At 43.8% G+C, this 20552-nt stretch overlaps 1 protein-coding gene across 2 annotated transcripts in view; it reads left to right on the plus strand.

The window, feature by feature from the left end:
- Positions 1 to 20552, plus strand: part of PTPRA (protein tyrosine phosphatase receptor type A) — a 95867-nt gene that overhangs the window by 53059 nt on the left and 22256 nt on the right. For both annotated transcript variants that reach the window (XM_063310353.1, XM_063310354.1), the window contains exons 2-7: positions 752 to 830; positions 1608 to 1976; positions 8685 to 8705; positions 13123 to 13207; positions 15736 to 15809; positions 17524 to 17660. In XM_063310353.1, the coding sequence (XP_063166423.1) occupies positions 758 to 830; positions 1608 to 1976; positions 8685 to 8705; positions 13123 to 13207; positions 15736 to 15809; positions 17524 to 17660 (759 nt within the window). In that variant the 5' untranslated portion in view covers positions 752 to 757. The remainder of the gene's footprint in view (positions 1 to 751; positions 831 to 1607; positions 1977 to 8684; positions 8706 to 13122; positions 13208 to 15735; positions 15810 to 17523; positions 17661 to 20552) is intronic.

Consider the following 20552-nt stretch of genomic DNA (forward strand, 5'->3'; position numbering starts at 1 on the left):
ATTGAGGAAGGAACAAAGCTTTTGAGTGGTGGGCTGAGAAAGTGGGGAAGATTTTGCAGCCCTTGTGTCACAACCCTAGGTTAGCACAAAGCGTGCCCATGTCAAATGCATGTTGTGGCTGTGCTGTCACTCCCTTTATCTCTTTGACAATTGACTCAAGACACACCTAAAGCCACACAGTGACTTTATAATTTCAGGTATAAATGGACAATTAAAGTTACCCCATCTAGTCATCTTAAATTCTACCTCTATACGGGTAGTCCCCGCTTAGTGACTGCCTAACTTAGTGACCATTTGAAGTTACAACGGGGCTAAAAAACAACTCGGTGACCAGTCATCACATTTACAACCGTCGCAGCATCTCTCGGCTCTTTCTTTCACTTGCTTCTTTAACCCGTACCAAGATGTCCTCCTACACAAAGAGAAAGAAGCCCAGTTCAGCTGAAGGAAGTAACAAGGAGCAAAGGAAAACTGAAGTAAGCACAGTCGTGGCCACATGATCCTCACTTAGCAACTGCTTTGCTTAATGACTGAGTTGCCGGTCCCAATTGTGGTCGTTAAACGAGGACTACCTGTAGACTGCCTGGCTGTCCTAAGATCCCAGCAGAACAGCTCTCCTATTCCTTTCATATTAAATATCATTTTATAACCATATCCTTTAAGATGTTGTGTTAATGGTTTGGTGCCTCCTGAGTAGCACCAGGAGTACTTTCCCTGGGTTGCTAACAAAGGTTTTCTTTTTATTTCTCAGGCCAATATGGGTATATGCTTCCTTGTTATCCTATTCAGCAGCTGCTTAACATACCTAGGTGTTGCCAATATGACTTCAGGTGAGTTATGTGAGTGTCATTTTGGGAGACTGGCTAAATGCAGACATAACATGATCTGTTAGGCATGCTGTATGTCTGCGTGGTGTGCTTCTTGGCTATCAGCATACTTTTATTTCATTATAATATCTCTGCGTTTGTAGGTGTATACTTAAATCTGCATCTTTGAAACAGTACGTGAAGTGCCAGGTGTTTTAATTCCTTCTTATCCTGTTTATTCTAAGGATAAGGGGATTAGACACTGTTTTTACGTATACATACTTGTATGCATTCATGTCTGAGCCGGAAGTAGAAGTCAATTATTTATATCACAGAAAGTGAATCACTGTCTTTTAATCAATGGAACAAACAGCATCACAGGATAGCCACAAAAAGCTATAAACTAGCTGTATTTTAAGGTTACACACACTTTACATTTTAAAGCTGCCATTTAGTTTGACATCATCAGGAAACTAGGACTGTGTCCAGATTTGGGGGAAAATAAGCAAAACTGAGCAGAGATGGGAATGGTCTGGAAGGCAGTTAAGTACCTGTAATAAATATTAGGACATTAATTCTTGGAAGCTTGTACCAGTTAATCTTGCATCGTGCCTTGTGAATGCTGTAATATTAAAGATACGTTCCATTGCTTATTTCTTTGGTTTAATGACTGTTGATTTCCTGGGAAATCATTTACTTCTGTTCTTTAAAATGGGGCTTTGCTAGTTGCAAGAGAGAATGAGGTCCTCTTCATAAAAGCAGCAGATCTTGGAAATGTCCTTTTTATTCTTTTGTTCCTAGTACAACCATCGACGGAGAGCCCCTTGTCCACCGGTTTATTGAAGCTGGTACGCAGTTCGCAGTCAACTAGTGTGAAATCCACAAGCTCAGTGAAGAGGCCGACCACGTCACCCACCGTGTCTCCGACGGTGGTACAAAGCCACGCTCCTCCGAAAGAGCCAGAATTCGCAGGCACCACAACCATCACCTTGCCCAGCGTGGGAGTGGCAACAACTTCACACAAAACTCTGCCCACTTCTGGGCCCACCACCATCCCACCCAATGCCACAGAATCACCTCTCAATGTCACAACCACAAATAAAACCTTGATGACTGTGGAGGCCAACGTCACAACTGCTCTGGCTACTTCGCAAGCCTTTAACACCGCAAGTATGGAATAACCCTACTCCGTTTAATTTTCTGCCATCAGGATATTGCAGTTAGCAGCTTATGAATTAGCAGTTAGAAGCTGGGTCTATTAATAACGGCTGGACCAGCAAAACCACAGGGCTGTCTTGTACTATATTGTTTCTGTTCTGAAATTTAATGTATTTTCAGGATTGTTGCTTTCAGCAGGCTAGAAACAACAGATATTGGGGTGTTGTTGTTTTGTTTTAATTCAGAATATCAGCCTAGATGATTGGTACTGCTCTCTGATCTGTGACCCTCAATGGATGACCCCTAGTTTGTGTAGCAGGTTTGCTTGATCAAGAAGATTCTTGGTTTGGGCTGTTTTTCATCAACTTTAAAACGGTGGCTTCATAATTGTCATTGTACTCTGGATCCTTTACTTCAGATTAGACATTACTTGAAGACATTGTTCTCCATGGCACTTATTTATTAATCCGTTTAGAACACTCATACTGCCCAGATTATCAAACCACACTGGACATGTACCAAATCATAAAAATGATCCATGCAATAAAACAATTTAAGCTCCCCCCCCCAAACAGGGAGTAAATAACTCTCCCAAAACATATACAAGAATAAACTGAAGCAGACTTGTCACTACTAAGCTTCAGAAGCCTGCCTAAATAGAGTTCCTTTCAATTTTCAGTTGTGTGGGCTAGGCTTACCTCTGCGAGGAAGCTGTTCTGAAAGCTTGGCGGCCACCACAGAGAAAACCTGCCTTCTGACCAGACCCTGCCCCCCCCAAAGGGCCTGGACCTTGAGCAGACCTCTCTAGACAACAGGGCAGGATAAACAGGGTCCTCTTGGAGAAGCGATCTCTGCTGAAGTGAATAGAGAGGGTTCGTCCTTTCCTGCCCGTGTTCTATATGAATAGATGTCCAGTTTTGGGAAATCTCTTTGAAGAGGGAACTTCCAGAGCATTGATCTCCTCTCATTCTCATCCCAATGATTTTACCAATGTGCTTTTGAAGGGTGGACATGATATTCCGTATTTTATGACCATCCCAATGCCATCCCAATATTCATGTTCATTAGTCTCTCTCATTTCATGTGAACTCAGATTTCCTTACTCGGATTACATCAAGGGTTCCCAGCTTCTTGAGGTGTGGGTAACTATACAAAATGACCACCAGAGAGCTTACCCATTCTCAAAATGTTGGAATATGGTCCCACATCTTCCATAGGTTGCTCCTTCTATCCTGTTTGCTTTTTCTGAGAGGTGGGCGTACCTCCAGTGTGGTGGAGTGTGCTGGCTTGGGGATCCCTTTGTTTGAATCTCAAGCAAGTGGTTGAACCTAAGTCCAACCTCAGCTACTGCTTTCAAGTCACTCTGACTGAAGTAGAACTTAGTTCACTTCCTGTAGGAAGAACTCTCCACATGTAGAAACTTTTCCCATTCGATTTCCTTTCCTCCAACGCCCTGGCACATTCTTCCTGTAGCAGAGCCTAAATCCTGTAGCACCACCTTAGCTCTCCAAGATAATCAGCTTTCCTTTCTCTTTCTCTGTGTATCTATTGAGTTATAAATGACTTTTTTCTTACCTTCCCCCCCAAAGCATAGCCATGTGAATTAGGTTGGGGTAAGAGAGGGCCTGGGGCAAAGTCACCCCCAGGTAGCTTCTGTAGCTTAGGGAGGACCAGAACCTGGGTCTCCTTGCTTCTACTGCAGCATCTTCACCCCTGGACCACCCTGGCTCTTGGGTTGAGAAGGAGGGATTGGCCCAAGGTCCCCAACAGAACTGTCATGGCTGGTGGGGTGGGGGGCAGAACCTGGCGGTCTTTTGTGGGTCTCTGTGTATATATATGTAGGCAGTTAAGGTCATGGAAAGAACTCCAATATTCAGCAGGATATCATCAGTGAAAGGAAATATATACAAGACAAGACAGTATTTGGAAAGAGGACAGAATTCTTCACAAAGAAAGAAAATGAAAAAAAACTTCTGAGAAGAAGGGAGAGAAGTTACAGTGTGGACCTAGCCTTTTATAGAAAAGGAAAAATAGCAAATTTAGAGGGAGCTGTAAAAGACTTGAGAAATGATGTTGAATCCTGAAGTTCCTTTGCAAATGCTGTGTGCTTTCTACTTTTAGCTGAGATGACAAGTCATGCTGGTAAGCACATTTTGCTGTATTTTCTTATTTTCCTCTTACTGTTTGAGCAAGAGATTCCCATCCTTTGTGACTGTGAACCTTCCAAAGCCAATATTAAACTTTTTGACCTTGGGAGCATCTGGATAGCTACAAGCAAGGCCGGGGGAAGAGGCCCAGAAATGTCTGCCTTGTCTACCAATTGGGAAGAGGGAAGAAAAGACGCATGTGGGTTCACCATATGTATCAAGGCTCTTTCGTAATAATAAATGTTTCACCCATGTGTGAACACTTTGCTAGACACCACAGAAAGGGGTAATTCAGGCATTCTCCTTGAATTAGCTAGGGAAATGCAGATGAAACTTTGAAGTCTGAATGATTAGATTTGACCCAAAGTAGAGGGCAAGGAGAAGTTATATTTGTATTTTTTTAACCATGTGCCATTTTCATTATTTTTCTGTTTCGAGAAGAACCTCATGGCAGAAGGGTCAACATTTCTTTGGTGGTCAAAGTAGAGATCATTGTTGCTGGAATCAGTCTATCACACTAATAATAATCTTTACTGTATGACCATTGCAAAGTGAGCCTCATCTTATATGAAGGCTGCCCAGGGAATAAATAATGCTAAGGTTGCTGCTTCATAGAGCATTCTTGTTGTTTATTTGTTCAGTCGCTTCCGACTCTTCGTGACTTCATGGACCAGCCCACGCCAGAGCCTCCTGTCGGTCGTCACCACCCCCAGCTCCCCCAGGGACGAGTCCTCTAGAATATCATCTATCCATCTATCAAAACCACTAGAATATCATCCATCCACCTTGCCCTTGGTCGGCCCCTCTTCCTTTTGCCCTCCACTCTCCCTAGCATCAGCATCTTCTCCAGGGTGTCCTGTCTTCTCATGATGTGGCCAAAGTATTTCAGTTTGGCCTTTAATATCATTCCCTCAAGTGAGCAGTCTGGCTTGATTTCCTGGAGGATGGACTGGTTTGATCTTCTTGCACTCCAAGGCACTCTCAGAATCTTCCTCCAGCACCACAGTTCCAAAGCATCGATCTTCCTTCTCTCAGCCTTCCTTATGGTCCAGCTCTCGCAGCCATATGTTACTACGGGGAACACCATTGTTTTAACTATGCGGACCTTTGTTGTCAGTGTGATGTCTCTGCTCTTAACTACTTTATCGAGATTTGTCATTGCTCCTCTCTCAAGGATTAAGCGTCTTCTGATTTCCTGACTGCAGTCAGCATCTGCAGTAATCTTCGCACCTAGAAATACAAAGTCTTTCACTGCTTCTACATTTTCTCCCTCTATTTGCCAGTTATCAATCAAGCTGGTTGCCATAAACTTGGTTTTTTTGAGGTTTAGCTGCAAACCAGCTTTTGCACTTTCTTCTTTCACCTTCATCATAAGGCTCCTCAGTTCCTCTTCACTTTCAGCCATCAAAGTGGTATCATCTGCATATCTGAGATTGTTAATGTTTCTTCCAGAGATTTTAACTCCAGCCTTGGATTCCTCAAGCCCAGCATGTCGCATGATGTCTTCTGCGTACAAGTTGAATAGGTAGGGTGAGAGTATACAGCCCTGCCGTACTCCTTTCCCAATCTTAAACCAGTCCATTGTTCCGTGGTCTGTTCTTACTGTTGCTACTTGGTCATTATACAGATTCCTCAGGAGGCAGACAAGATGACTTGGTATCCCCATATCGCTAAGGACTTTGCACAATTTGTTATGGTCCACACAGTCAAAGGCTTTAGAATAGTCAATAAAACAGAAATAGATGTTTTTGATCATACCCATTTTGGCCTGGAATTTACCTCCATGTTTCTAATTTTCTGGAAGAGGTCTCTTGTCCTTCCTGTTCTATTGTCTTCCTCCACTTCCGCGCATTGCGTGTTTAAAAATAATTCCTTATCTCTTCTGGCTAACCTCTGGAATTTTGCATTTAATTGGGCATATCTCCCCCTATCACTGTTGCCTTTTGCTTTCCTTCTTTCTTGGGCTACTTCTAGTGTCTCAGCAGACAGCCTTTTGCCTTCTTGGTTTTCTCTTCCTTTGGGATGTATTTTGTTGCCGCCTCCTGAACAATGTTGCGAACTTCTGTCCAGAGTTCTTCTGGGACCCTATCTACTAAGTTCAATCCCTTAAATCTATTCTTCACCTCCACTGCATATTCCTTAGGAATATTAGTGAGCTCATATTTAGCTGATCTGTGGGTCTTCCCTAATCTCTTTAGTCTGATCCTAAATTGTGCAAGAAGAAGTTCGTGATTGGAACTACAGTCAGCTCCAGGTCTTGTTTTTACTGACTGTATAGATGTCCGCCACCTTTGGCTGCAAAGGATGTAGACAATGTGATTTCGGTGTTGTCCATCTGGTGAAGTCCATGTATAAAGCCGTCTCTTAGGCTGTTGGAAGAGAGTGTTTGTTCTGCAGAGTGAGTTGTCTTGGCAAAATTCTATCAGCCTATGTCCTGCTTCGTTTTGTTCTCCCAGGCCATGCTTACCTGTAATTCCAGGTGTCATTTGACTGCCCACCTTAGCATTCCAGTCTCCTGTGATGAAAATAAGCATTCTTACAGCATCCCAATTCATTTGATAGAGCATCCTTTAATGACCATCCTGATACCCAAAGTGCTGGCTTACTTTTCCATTGAGTGCTGTGTTTTGCATCTAACATGAAATGGGAAGATACAGTGAAGTCATCGCCTTTATTTTATTAGATTCAACTGGGTTTGATTGGGAAGGAAGGAAGGAAGGAAGGAAGGAAGGAAGGAAGGAAGGAAGGAAGGAAGGAAGGAAGGAAGGAAGGAAGGAAGGAAGGAAGGAAGGAAGGAAGGAAGGAAGGAAGGAAGGAAGGAAGGAAGGAAGGAAGGAAGGAAGGAAGGAAGGAAGGAAGGAAGGAAGGAAGGAAGGAAGGAAGGAAGGAAGGAAGGAAGGAAGGAAGGAAGGAAGGAAGGAAGGAAGGAAGGAGCTGTGCTTTGCCTCTAGAGCCAAAAAGGTCCATGTGCCATACCTATCAATGCCTCCTTAAAGCAGCTGCATCTTTTCCTGGGCCCACACAGTAGCTACACAGTCCCAGCACTTGAATTAAAGAGATGCTGACAGTGCACCCAGTCTTGCTCTGAAGTGCCTTGTCACACCCTGTTGATACCTCCTTAACCCAGTTATATATTTACCTGGGATTGCGTGGCTACTGTGCAAGCTCATGCTGTTGCTTTAAAGAGGCACCAACAGATACAGCATGGATACTTGCTCCAAGGCCCTATTTTTTGTATTTGTATTTATTTACTTATTTACTTATTTATTTATTTAATAAATTTATTCACTGCCCATCTCTCCCTCACAGGGGGACTCTGGGCGGTTTACAATAAAACAGGATTAAAATTCAAAACCATCCCAAGTACGAAATACAATAAAATACCAATACCAAATACAATAATAATAGAATCTAAATGGCTAAAAGATCTTAATCAGTCCTTGAATGTAATAGGTACACTTGCAATTCCAAGTGCAGCAGATCCCTAACAAGGATTATATTGCTACCTCCCATTTGACTGCTTATATTCCCTTTCTTCTGCAAATTTCAAGTATTAAGCCCAGGTGATAGAGAACACATGGACAGTTGTAAAAGGAAATTAAGATCTTCTGAGTACTGAGACTGGTGTGTTTTTAATAGTAGATAAATGAGCTTCAGTTAGATAAGTAATACACATTTGCTGACGGTGGCAAATATTCAGGCTACTGAAAAGCAGCAAGGGGTTTCAGAGAGTTTCAAAATAATATTTTATGGGAACAGGCAATAGCATGGCAGATAATCCTGTTCCATTCAACCTTGGGGTGAAAAGTCTAATTTCGTATATATTGCTGTTTGAGATAGTGGTGGCTGACCAGGAGAAAGGTCTTTACTGCAGACAGTTGAAGCATCGACCCATTATGCCCCTTGTGAGCAGTGCAAATTTGAGGCAACAGATAGCCAGGAAAGGCGTCTAAAAATGTTTTAGATATTTTAATTGCAAGTATAACATGAGCATTCTTAGAAGACAGGATTATTTGGCATGGGAATGTCTGGTTGCTGCATTTCAAGAAAGATTGAAATGGAAAAGATTCCAGAAAGGATGAGGATGGGCCTGGTTTTACTCCTCTTGAGTAGGTTTTTACTTGAGGCAAAAGAGGCTCCTGGGGTACATGAGGAAAATGAATGAAATTGTCCTAATCTGATGAAAACAGATATGGAGGTTTTATTCTTCTTTGCCAAGCATGCTGAGTGGTGATCAGAAATGGCAGGAAGAACAAATGGGAACACTTTCTCCACATTGGCTTTTGAAGTTCTTCTCACTTCCAGATGTTCAGATGACTTTAAGAGGTGATTGGGAAAAATGCAGACATGCACAGCTATGATGGCTATAAATTACGATCTCACTAGAAGCAGCATTCAGCTCACAAATACAAATCACGGGAAACCACAATAGCAGGGAGCTATTTTTCTGGGCTTCCACCCAAGTTAATCCAGGTTTGATTAGCTGCCATGGGAGGTAGGATGCTGAGCCTTTGGTTCCATCCAGAAGTCTCTATGTTCTTACTTTTTTTTCTCTCTTTTTGCATTTATTCAGATGATTCGGATCCTCGACGAGGTAAGCTGATCCTCTTAAACCACCACTTTTGCAATTTTTTTGTATATTGCCTGGCCAAAGGTCATATTATTATCATTCCACTGGAATATTATATTTTACTTAAGCTATAAGATTTTCACAACTCTCTGTTTTGCAGAGCTCTTTTGATATTTTGCATGATATTCCTTTCCTGAAGGTCAGGGAATAGAAGCATGTTTTATCTCTGTCTTAGTGTAATACACTTTATTTCAATTTATAGGGCCGCCACCTCAAGTTGATGACTCTGGGTGGCTAACAGGGCAAAAATAAAAATATAAAAGCATAAAAAAATGAAAACCAAGACCCGCAAAACGTATTTTTGGTATTACTGTATTTTTATTATTGACTGCAGCAGTTGGTAGGAAGGCAAGACACAAATATATCTGGTTATTTAATCCAGTCAGTGTTTGATTAAGAGAGAATGGAAGGGCAAGGATTGCACTATTATTGCTATGGATATCAGGGATTTGAGCCTAAGTCATCTCCCCCCAAAATCCCCAGATTTAATCCGTCATGTCTTTTACCAAGATTCTTCTGATGTGTAAGAGCAATCATTGGGATTCATGTTTGCTGGTGCAAAGAGTTCTAACCTACCACATAGTGAAGGCCCTGGGTAGAGGCAGCCTAGCAATTTATTTAGACAAAAGTTTGTAGATTGCCTCCATCTCAAGGCTCAAGGTTATTCGCAACCATACCATATGAGCACTAGCTTGCTGTGTTTTCATCAGATTAAAGTCTTTGCCTGATGTCTAAGGGGAATAACATTCATAAATATGGAAGAGGTTTGCACTGAACTATGTAAAGCAGAAAAAAAGTTGGCCTATTTCGGCTAGCTAAAAGTGAGAGGACCGGACCAGGGTTTTAGGTATTTCTTTCTTATTCTCCCAAAGGTACCTTGTCTTTCTCCATTCCTTGCCTTGGTGACTCTACTAGAGCTGTTTCAGTTCTCCAACCCCTGTCAAGTTCTGGCAGGCACAAGCCATGCCTTGATCCAGTTCCATGTGCTCGATTCCTGACTTAATATTTCAGGCCACAATTAAAGCAAAACACCCCAATGAGTTTGCTTTCTTGTTTTATTTCATTTTATAGCTCATAGTAATCTCGTGGTGATGTTTGCACTTCTCTGCAAAGTTTTTCATAGGTGTGTCATCATTTTGTACTTAAAAGGCATTCCACTCTTAGTAGTACTGCTAAAAAAGTCACTTCCCTAAGCGTTTTGTTCATGGGTAGGCCCATAACTGCTGCCAGAAAGAGGCAGGGTAACTCGCAGCCCTCTGTTTTCACCCAGGAGTGCTTGGCAATGATAAGTTGTTGTTGGTTTTGGCCCAGCCTGACCCCCACAAAAGACCAAAGTCAGCTGAAATGTTCAAACAGAATACACCGCGTAGTAGGGTTCCTAGTTCCCACACTCCACCCAAGGATGTAGTCAATGCGCTGAGCAACTCTGCAGAGGGAGCAGAGCATGAAGACTTTGTTTTCCGATCTTCTAGGCCAGGGGTGGAAGGAGTTCAAGAGAACAACGGGAGGATGACTCAAGTAACACCACCCCGACAAATTTGTAGCAGGTTTTTTATCTGGGATAGGATACTTCCATTGGCTCCTTCAGGATTCAATTCCAACCCCCATGAGTATTTTGGAGACTCGTACAGAATCAGGAAAACTTCATGAAACAGCTGGGCCACCTTTTGAAGGTCACAAGTGCTGGTAGATGTGTATGAATGCCTACAAGCCTTTTTCTTCTTTGTTTGGTAGAACGGTTTCCAGAGTGAGGGTGAGGAATAACTTCCGTACAGGGTGAGAACCAGTTTGGTGTACAGATTAGGCTGTTGGATTGGGGAAATGCAAATTCAAATCCACCCCCAACCGCAGATGCTCTCTGGATATCTTTGGACCAGATCCTCTCTCTCAGCCAGCCAACCTCATAGGGCAATTTCTAGGTCCTCGGTGCCTCTTAAATCAACCTTGGGCTATTGTGTATTGACAATAATAAAGTTGGCGTGTTCTGTCTACACACGTTCTTCTGTACAGACATGGGAAGTCTGTCCATATTTTCCGTTTCCCCAGTTGAGGGGGGGAAACCCTAGCTTTTAACATTTGCGTGTTGTAAATGAATGGCTCGTTTCCTATAATGGCCTTTAAGGATGCATGCTCCTTCCTGACAGAGGTTATATTCTTGTCACTTTAGAAGATAGGAGACTCCTGGTGGATCCGACTAGAGCAGTATTTCTCAAACTTGGCAGCTTTTAAGACATGTGGACTTCAACTCCCAGAATTCCCCAGCCAGCACGCATGGACTTCATGCTGGCTGGGGAATTCTGGGAGTTGAAGTCCACATGTCTTAAAGTTGGACTAGAACATCTTATTCCCATGCTGGTCAGCCAGATTCCTTTGGGGAACCTAGAAGGACGATTGGAGTCACACCTCTGCTTACGTGAATGTCTTATCCTACCAAACTCAAGTTCTCGGGCACCTTTGCTAACCGTATAAACACAATATACTGAATAAGAAAGACAAGAGAAAAACGAACTTCGGCCATCATTGTTTCGTAGCCAAGATTAGTTCTTAAGCACCGAAGCCTTTTCATGATAGTGGAAAGGACATAGAATTTTCTTGGCCGGGCATTCTGGAAGGCTGATAGCTTCTCTGCCAAACCCCCCTTTCCTCTTCTGTAGGGTCTTGCCTGCTTTTGTCCATTTAATACTGCAAACTCCTCGAATGCGCAAGAATCGTTTCTACGGGCGTTCCACTCTGGGTGCCGAAATTAAAACCGCTTAATCTATTGACAGCCAATTGGTGAGAGATCTATAAGAGATCACCTTTGGTGGCTTTAAAGTTGGGGGGGGGCTTTGCACTTCCCCTTTCTGATACATCTGGCTCCAAATTGGAGCTTTTTCGTTTCTTTTCTTCTTTCACGGTTGCTGTTAACTGCAGGCAGGAAGCAGAATGCAGAGTTTCCAGCTGCTTTCTTTTGTGTTCACTGGTTGGTTTCTGCCTGCTGTGATGTCCTTCCCCTCCCCTCCCCTCCCTCTCCCAGCACAGAGGTTGCAGGGCAAGGTCCAAACTCATCAGCTTTCCAGGCCAGCCCACAGTTCATTTGTAAACCTGTTGCATGCTTCAAAGGACGGGAGAGGTGCTTTGCAGTGCTGTGGGCTTGCAAAAGAATTGTTTTATTGCTTGCTTTTCCTTTCCTTTCCATTTGTGGGGGAGGGGTGTCTTTCTGCAAAAAAAACAAAACCAAACCACACACATATAGAAAAACACAGTCTCAGCTATTCCAAGCATGCGCTCAGCAGCCTTTTATTGTAGAATGTCAGCATGTAGCATCAGCTTGCCTGGAATCTAAATGCTCTGTAAAAAAAAAAAAAAAAAACACCTTTGGAGGGATGAATCCTCAGCCAGCTCAAACTTTCAAACTTGGAACAGCTCAGTGGACTTCATCAGAAAGTAAACTAGACAACACAGAAATCAGGACACAAACTCACACATTTGATGGTTGATGTACTGTATATTTTCCTTCTTTAATGCCTGTCCAGCTGTCTCTGCTTCTGATTTCAACTCCTCTATCATTCCTTGTAATAGTTTGGATTGTATAAAATGGGCAGATTTACAGAGCTGGATTTCAGATTCAGGTTCAGCTACGAAGGCTGTGGAGTGGTCAGTCGCTTCTCAGCCAAATCTATTTCCAGGGTTGCTAAGACGAAAATTGAGAATATTTTTATTTCTTTATTTACTGGGTGGATATGCTGCTGCTATTGTTGCTAACTCTGAAAGGCTTATATACCCTACCTTCATAAATAGGGTTAAACACAATTTAAAAACAGCTGCAACAACCCATCTGATTCACACAGCAGAGAAGAGACAATAACACTGCACTAGCAACAAGGTTATTGCCGTTGCAAGAGGAAAAACCTCGTACCGTGTCCATCTCCAAGGCTGGTTGGGATAGCAAGGTTTTAAATGCTTAATCCAAGATGACGATTGCCAATTCTTTGGATGTATGGATTCGTATACTGAAGGCTGCTTCCATAGTTGATGTGAAATGCGTGCTGCAGAGTTTGTGCTTGTCAGAACGTCTTTACGTGGTGGTGGGGAGAGAAAGTTGGGTTTTCGTTTCAATCATTCCAAAGTGACAAAGGTCCCCGACCATCTGCATGTGAGAAGTAATGGTGCATCGGAAGAGGTGTGTGATGGGCGGGGAGGAAGAGATGAAAATAACTCTCAATTACACCAGGATAAGTGAATAAAAAGGTTCTCGCTTGAACGGGGGAGCCACCTCCCAATGTTCTCCCACCCCTTGGGAATTGAATGGAGAAGCTTTGAAATGATTGCCGTTGCCATTTTCTCAGCCAAAACAAATCGCCCCAAATATATATATATATATATTTTCTCTCCCTTCCAGATGAAACACCAATCATTGCAGTAATGGTGGCGTTATCCTCCTTGCTAGTCATAGTATTTATTATTATTGTCCTGTACATGTTAAGGTAAGTGAACTTGTCCTCTTGACTTTCATCCTTGCACTGCATTGCCATATGTTTCTCATGGGGTTGCAACAGATTATTGTAAAGACACAACAATCTACTATTTGGCTCCGGCTGCCTTGAATATGTCCCTCTGCCACCTTGTGGGGCCACCACACCTCCCACAGCTTCCCCATAAAATGAAATTCTCAGCTTTCCAATGGTTGCCTTTATTTCCCTTGTGCATGCAAGAGACTTACAACAGGGCCAGGCACAGAGTCTCTGACAGTGGCTTGATTTCAGCCAAGCATGTGGTGGAAAAGAGAGTTAAATGTTGTGAGCGAAGAAGAGACAGAAGAAGGAAGTTCTTGATGTCTTCAGGAATCTTTCTGGTGTGGGAGGAAACCGATCATGGGTTTCCAAAGTGCAGGCAAGCACAGATCCACTAGATGTGTGCCCTGTTGTCAACAAAGCAGATGGGATGATAAAGAATGGGAAATCACGGAGAAGGATCTGGATTCGTGTATTTGCTTTTCTCATACAAACAAGTCTTTGCTTGTCTGTGATTCTTAGAATGGATAGATTTAGGTTTCCTTTTCTGGAAATGCAACCCTTTGCCTGCTTATTTGGATGTGGTTACTCTCAAAGAAGCATGTAAGAGGTTACCGAGAGATGAAAGCTAACCTCCCTCTCTCACACATTCTTCAGCTCCAAAAATAATGTTGAACTCATAAGTGACAAAGGTCCCCGACCATCTGCATGTGAGAAGTAATGGTGCATCGGAAGAGGTGTGTGATGGGAGGGGAGGGAGAGATGAAAATAACTCTCAGTTACACCAGGATAAGTGAATAAAAAGGTTCTTGCTTGAACAGGGAAGCCATCAAGTCACTGCTTGTAGGAAGCATGTTGTTGGTGGTTTGCTGTTATCTGAAATCACCTGAGCACCCAGAAGTGCTGTTTAAAAAGTGGCTGCCCAGACTGAAACACAAAAAAACCTCTCCCAGTGGCAGGAAGGGTGGAGAAGTTTTTGTAAATTGATATGGAAGGGGCAGGTTTGATCTGATGCTTCATTTGTTAGAAATGAAACCAACCACACAGACACTCTTTCCTCTATGTCAGTGTTTCTCAACCTTGGCAACTTTAAGACGTGTGGACTTAAACTCCCAGAATTCCCCAGCTAGTCATGGGGAATTCTGGGAGTTGAAGTCCACAGGTCTTAAAGTTGCCAAGGTTGAGAAACACTGCTCTATGTGCTCTTGAACATGCTCTCAGCCATCATACTACATTGCAAAGCGATGCTGGTACACCGTAACCAAAAAAACACACATCTCCTTGCAACTTTTGCAAAACAAAACTCCTCTGGTGATTCAGAGTGGATGAAACTCGCATGCAAGCAAAGTCATCCTGTGTTGGCGGATGCTTTCTTTCTCATTGGCCAGACGGATTCCAATGAATCCAGCCTCAGAAAAGGCTTGCTAGTTTAGCTTCATGGTGCGGAGAAGGCTTTATAAACTTCTCAGTGTTATCTGCTGATGACTTCCCAAAGAGGGGTCTTATGCAAACTTCCTTGTGCAGCCTTAAACCCTGGATTGACAGGGACACAATTTAGGCTTCTTGGTATGTTTCAGCCATGTGCGGAGAGGAGGGTGCAATGCTGTGGTGTGGAATAGTCTATGCAGTTACCAACGTAGCTTAACTCTGAATACTCATGCAGAGACAAATGTGTGTAACACCCATGATGGGGGATATTGTGTGCAACTGACTCCCTAGCTCTTTGGTCAGAATAGCTAATTAGGAAAAGAAGAATTTCGCAGCAAGAACTTTTATGCTAAGCTTGGGGGCAGGGGGGGAACAGTTTCTTTTTAAAGAATGGGTTTCAAAAAAGCGGCATAGCAAGACACAGAGACCGTTGGAGGAATGAAATGGATGTGTCCCCTCTTCTTAGGACAGAGCTCAGTGAATGCAATATATAAATATAAATATTGTGGGTATTGTATCTCTGTTGATCTGTTGCAAGGTTCCTTGAGAACCAGATGCAACAGATCAACAGCTTTGAGATTATTTTTTTGGAGGTGGAAAGATGTACCGTTTTAGGGTTCTACAAGCTCATTCAGAGTTCTGTCTGCTCTCTAGCTGCGTAGTGAGTGTCTGCCTGTGGTTATGGCCATGCATATTTAAATGAGGATGTGCTAATTTTTGCATTCCTTAGAGGCTATGTGCCATGCTTCACTGAAAGTCTTGTGCTTTGAAGACCAGCTTACAAGAAAATTACTTAGTCTCATTCTTAAATATTCAGAAAGTTGCCTCGTTTCATTCATACAGTATACATTTAATTTCTCTCTGTCCCTTTGCACAGACCATCCTTTTGATGTAAGCTTGTTCTTATGTCTGGTGTTGCCTAGAGTTGCTGGCTGTGTGTGCAGAGTGCAACTGCGTTGGGATATTATTTTTTGTTGGGATACATACGTATCTTTTGGATATTCATTATGCAGAATATTAGGCTCCTTGGGTTTGACCTCTGCTGATTTCCTGTTTATTTTTTTTGTTAATAGGTTCAAAAAACACAAGCAGGCAGGGAGCCACTCCAATTCCTTCCACTTGTCCAATGGCCGGGCAGATGATGTAGGTGAGTCTTGCAGTCTCTTGTCTTCTGTTGGGAGCCAGAATCCCTAAGTCTCGTTCTTCACCCTCCTAGATCTGTTCCTGCATAATGTTCTAAGACTGCCTGGTTCTTCCACCTTCTGACTCCTGCAGCTGTGCTCTGGGGCGAAGGCTGTTGCACAGCTGGTCATGGTACTTCTGCCCAACCCCAGAACCCAGCTTCTCCTTATAATGGGGTGGGCAAGTGTCCCCCCACCTGTCATGTGTACTGATGGCGAGCAGGAGGGGGCCTCTATCCAGGGGGGAAAACGCATGCGTAGTACTGAGGAATTAAGCAGCCATTCAAAGAGACACAGATCAGACCCGCCTTGACTTTCAGAGTTTATCTGTCTGGGTTTTTCCCACGCTTCTTCAGTTTGTTAGGATTCTGTTTTATGTAGCAGTAATAAACACTAGAGACCTACTCCTCGTCTCAGCGTGATTTCTGACTGTTAGGACACCACCCCAGCCCACCTTCGCCAGCAGCGAAGAGCCATGGGTCTTCCATTTTCTCTCTATCTTATCTACCTCTTTTTCTTCCTTCTGCTTCCCAGCATGCTGCTCGGAAGGGATGTTCTTGCCCAAAAACTAAATTGATACCTTGCAGAGAGCTTGTGAAACTAGGCTGAGTGACATGGGTTGCCTGTTGCCACCTAACCTATGCTTTAGCGCTGGGGGGCACCTCTCCCCTTGCATAACGCTTTTCCTCAGCTAGGGATGCAAAAGGTATCACAACAGAGCGGGAAAGGAAGCCCTTGTACGGGGCCCAGTGCCTGAAAAGATTGCCAACCCCAGAACTAAGAAGAAAAACAAGAGATTTGAAAAGGTTGTTGGGATTCAGTGGATCACCTCTGTTAAGGAGATGGATTTGTTTTCTTGAAAAGAAAAAAAAGATGGTTGGTGCTTGGGGGATTCAGCACTTTGTAAAGAACTTCGCCTCTGCATTTTGTCTGTTGTTGCTTTTCTCGTAGAAGCTACAAGGTAGGCTGACCATATTTCCTTGAGACAAAAATGGGACATTGGGATGGCAAATCAGGGCAGGGCTGGGCAACGGGCTGGATCGGCAGGCAGGAACTTCTCCGGTTTTCTTGGGCTGGGAATCTTCGGATTCCTTCGTTTGTGAGAGGCAAGGCTGGGCTGGAGAGTCTAGTGGGCGGTTGTCCCCGACAAGCCGTTCCTCCTCTGGCCGTGCTTTTTCGTTTTCTTCCTGCTGTTTCAAGGCAGGAGCTGATCGGCTCGCCCTTTGATCACTGCCTATCAGCTGATCCTGTTTTTTTCTTTTAGGTTTCCCGCCGGGCTGAGCTCTGCGGCTTTTCCCCCGCCGTTTCTGCTGAGCTCCCCCTCCTTCCACTCAAAGTCAGACTGCCTTCTGACAAGTTCGCGGGAACTTTCAAATGTTTAAGTAAGGTTTTTAAGAAAACGGGACAAAATGGACATTTATATTAAAACGATGGGACGGTCTGGAAATGTTTAAAAAAACGGGACTGTCCCGTTCAAAATGGGACGTATGGTCAGCCTACTACAAAGCCTTTATGGGCCCTCTCTGCAAGCTCAATTTGCTTGGTTGCGGGGAGATCTGCTCTTGGCTCTTCAGAGAAGAGCATCACTCCCTTTCCTTTCCACTGGACTTCCGGGGCCCAGTGGCCAGTGTTCACAGCCAAACCAAAACCCCGTTTCTCTTCTGTGTGTCTATAATGCAGAACCCCAGAGCATGCCACTGCTTGCCAGATCCCCCAGCACCAACAGGAAATACCCACCATTGCCTGTGGATAAACTGGAGGAGGACATTAACCGGCGCATGGCAGACGACAACAAGCTCTTCCGTGAGGAATTCAGTGTGGGTACTTGGCTAGCCTTTGACGGCACTTCCTTTTCTCCCCCCTCCCCAACCCCTTGTTCAGTCCTTCTGCATTTTGAGATGGTGTGCGTGTGGGTGGGTGTGTTTTTAAAAAAGCAAAGACTTGCTATCACGATGGAAACCAAGCTTATGCCAGTCCAAACGGTAGGGACCTTGTCCTTCTATGCAGAAAGCATCGTTCCTCTAGTATAAACCATACCTTGATAACTACAGCGTGCCTGTAAACATTAATCGTTCTTCACACATTAGTTGTGGAAGCCAGTGAGCAACACACACTGGGAAAGGGTGTATGCAATGTTCTTGGCATCCAGAAGCTCCCAAGGACCTGAAATACTGGAAACAGGCATAATCTCCATCTGTAACCAATTAGGTTATATACGGACAATTGCAGTAGAATATAATTATCCTTCATGGTGTAACTTTTCATACATACGTATATGAGAAGCCATTTGATTGACTGACTGATTGATTGATGGATATGCTTTCATTGTGTTGCTTTCTTTTATCCTTGTCTTTTTTCCTTTTACGGTTTTGGTATCTTTTTTCCCCTGTTCAGTTTTATGAGATAAAGGCAATTTAAAAAGAGAGGGACAGAGAGACAAAGCAGAAGGAGCTATTTCTCTACCTGCTAGTGACTTTACCGGTCACAGAGCAAGCCTCGGGTTTTGCTGCTTCTCGTTTACATTTGAATCTGGAAGGTCACAGGAATGGGTACTGCCTTGTCTGAGGCTTGATTTCTGGTTCTGGGATGTGCTGCTCGCTTTCTGCATGGCTCCATCCCTGCCATCCAGACTTTCTAGTTCAAGAGTCCTACAGGCTTGTCCTCAGGTGACCCTGTTGCTTGGACTCTGCTCCAAACACCTTCACACACACTTCCTGTTTTCCTAATGAAAATTGGCTTTATGCGCTATTGATCTAAACCAGTGTTTCTCAACCTTGGCCGCTTGAAGATGTGTGGACTTCAACTCCCAGAATTCCCCAGCCAGCAGAGCTGGGAGTTGAAGTCCACACATCTTCAAGCGGCCAAGGTTGAGAAACACTGATCTAAACCCACACCAAGCCCTTGAAAGCTAATTGTGACTCTGCTAAGATCTGCAGCCACCTTCCGCTGAATCCTATGCTTTGGTGTTGGTCCTACCATAGCAGGCACAAATGGAGCTTTGCTATTTTGTCACCGCACCCTTAGAAAGAGAGCGCCTGCTGCGAAGGAATGCTTTGGAGGATGCTGAAAACCCTTCACAGGCATTTGACTATTGAAGTCAAGTGTGGGGGATGATTGGTGTCAAGATGGGCAGCCTACAGCCTTAGGACTAAACACTGGGGGCACAATTCCTCACATGTTGGGGCTTGAAGAAGCATTTGAAACTTGAGAGCTCTCAAAAAATCAAGAAGAATTAACTCGGTTCACGTGGCATCACTTCCCTGCCCTCTGAAGGACTTGGTTTATCCGAGCTTCCATCTGAAGCCGGTTCATCTTTTAGCTTGGCTGTTTTGACACGTGCTTTCCCTAAATACGTCAACTGTTATCCCAGATTTGGTCATATTTATGACAGTGCAAAGCCCATCATGAAAAGGGTGGCATAGTGGTCAGAGGATCGTTCTGGGAATGGGGAGAACTGAATTCAATCCCCCCGACATTTGGGGCAGTCGCTAACTCCCAACCTCAACCAGCAAAGTTACTGGTGGACCCACCTACCCAACAGTTACTCTTGGATTCAAGCACGGGAGGGCCAACCCCTCTCCGCTCCTCCTTAAACCCCTTTGGAATGACAGTAGCAGTATCTGCTTTGTTTGGGATCATTAAGGCATTGGTTAGAAGTATAAATAAATCTCTTTCTGATCACGGCACAAAATGCAGTTAGATATGTCAAGCTAAGTCAGGGATTTGCTGGAAGATACACAAGGAATGGTGCTTTGGCCAACATCTCCCTTTCTTCTCCTCCTCCCTCCCTCCATATCTGTGTTCTGTCTAGTGTATCCCACTGAGAACAGATTTGAAGGAAATTAAGAATTCACATTGTGTCAAGATTCTCTCACTGCTGTTTGCAGCTTAACATCTGTTGGGCAACTGGTTTTGAATGCCTGGATCCAGCTCGCTTTGGGCGGCTAACTTTGAGAGGAGGCTGAAGCTGGAAAAGTGATTGAGATGTTATTCCTCATTCCTTTACCTCCTCTCTTTTTGCTGGAGAGGGAGCTGTCGGTCCAATTGAGTTTTCCTTGTGAAATTTTACAGGCACGGTTTATTTGCTACCCATCATTTTGAAATGTGCCTATTTTCAACTTCTGCTCCTAAAGTTGAAGGTTGAACTGAAGGAAGCTTTGCTGCCACCTTGTGGTGCAAGTCAGCAGCAAAATCCTTCTTTCCCTGAAAGCCGTTTGCAAAGTTGGTTGGATTAGTTCAGAACCTTTGTTTAAAGGATTAGTGTGCCCCAACCCCACCCTGTTAGCTAGCCACTCCTTGGATCTGATGAAGGGAGCTGCAGCTCACAACAGTTGATGCCTTTTAATAAAATGTGTTACTTGGAAAAGGTGCTAGATTCCTGAAATTCTGTCCCCTCCTCCATTATTCTTACCCATTTAACCATTTTCTCTGGCCTATAATTGGATTCCTACGTGAGGAATGCCTCAGATCTCTGTGGACAAGTTACATCCTTTATGCTGTTTTCCTCTCTCCCAAAAACGCTGTGATATACTGTTGATGGTTGAGAGTCAGTGATTAGCCCCAAATTAATGGGGTTTGGAACACAATTCTTCCCATTCCTAGCACGATGCTCTGACCACCATGCCGCACTGTCTTTGCATGATGAGCTTTGCGCTGTGATAAATATTCCTAAACGTAGGGTAATAGTTGACTTGTGTTTAGGGGAGTCA

This window comes from Candoia aspera, chromosome 8 (genome assembly GCF_035149785.1).
Source record: "Candoia aspera isolate rCanAsp1 chromosome 8, rCanAsp1.hap2, whole genome shotgun sequence".
Taxonomy (NCBI): Eukaryota; Metazoa; Chordata; class Lepidosauria; order Squamata; family Boidae; genus Candoia; species Candoia aspera.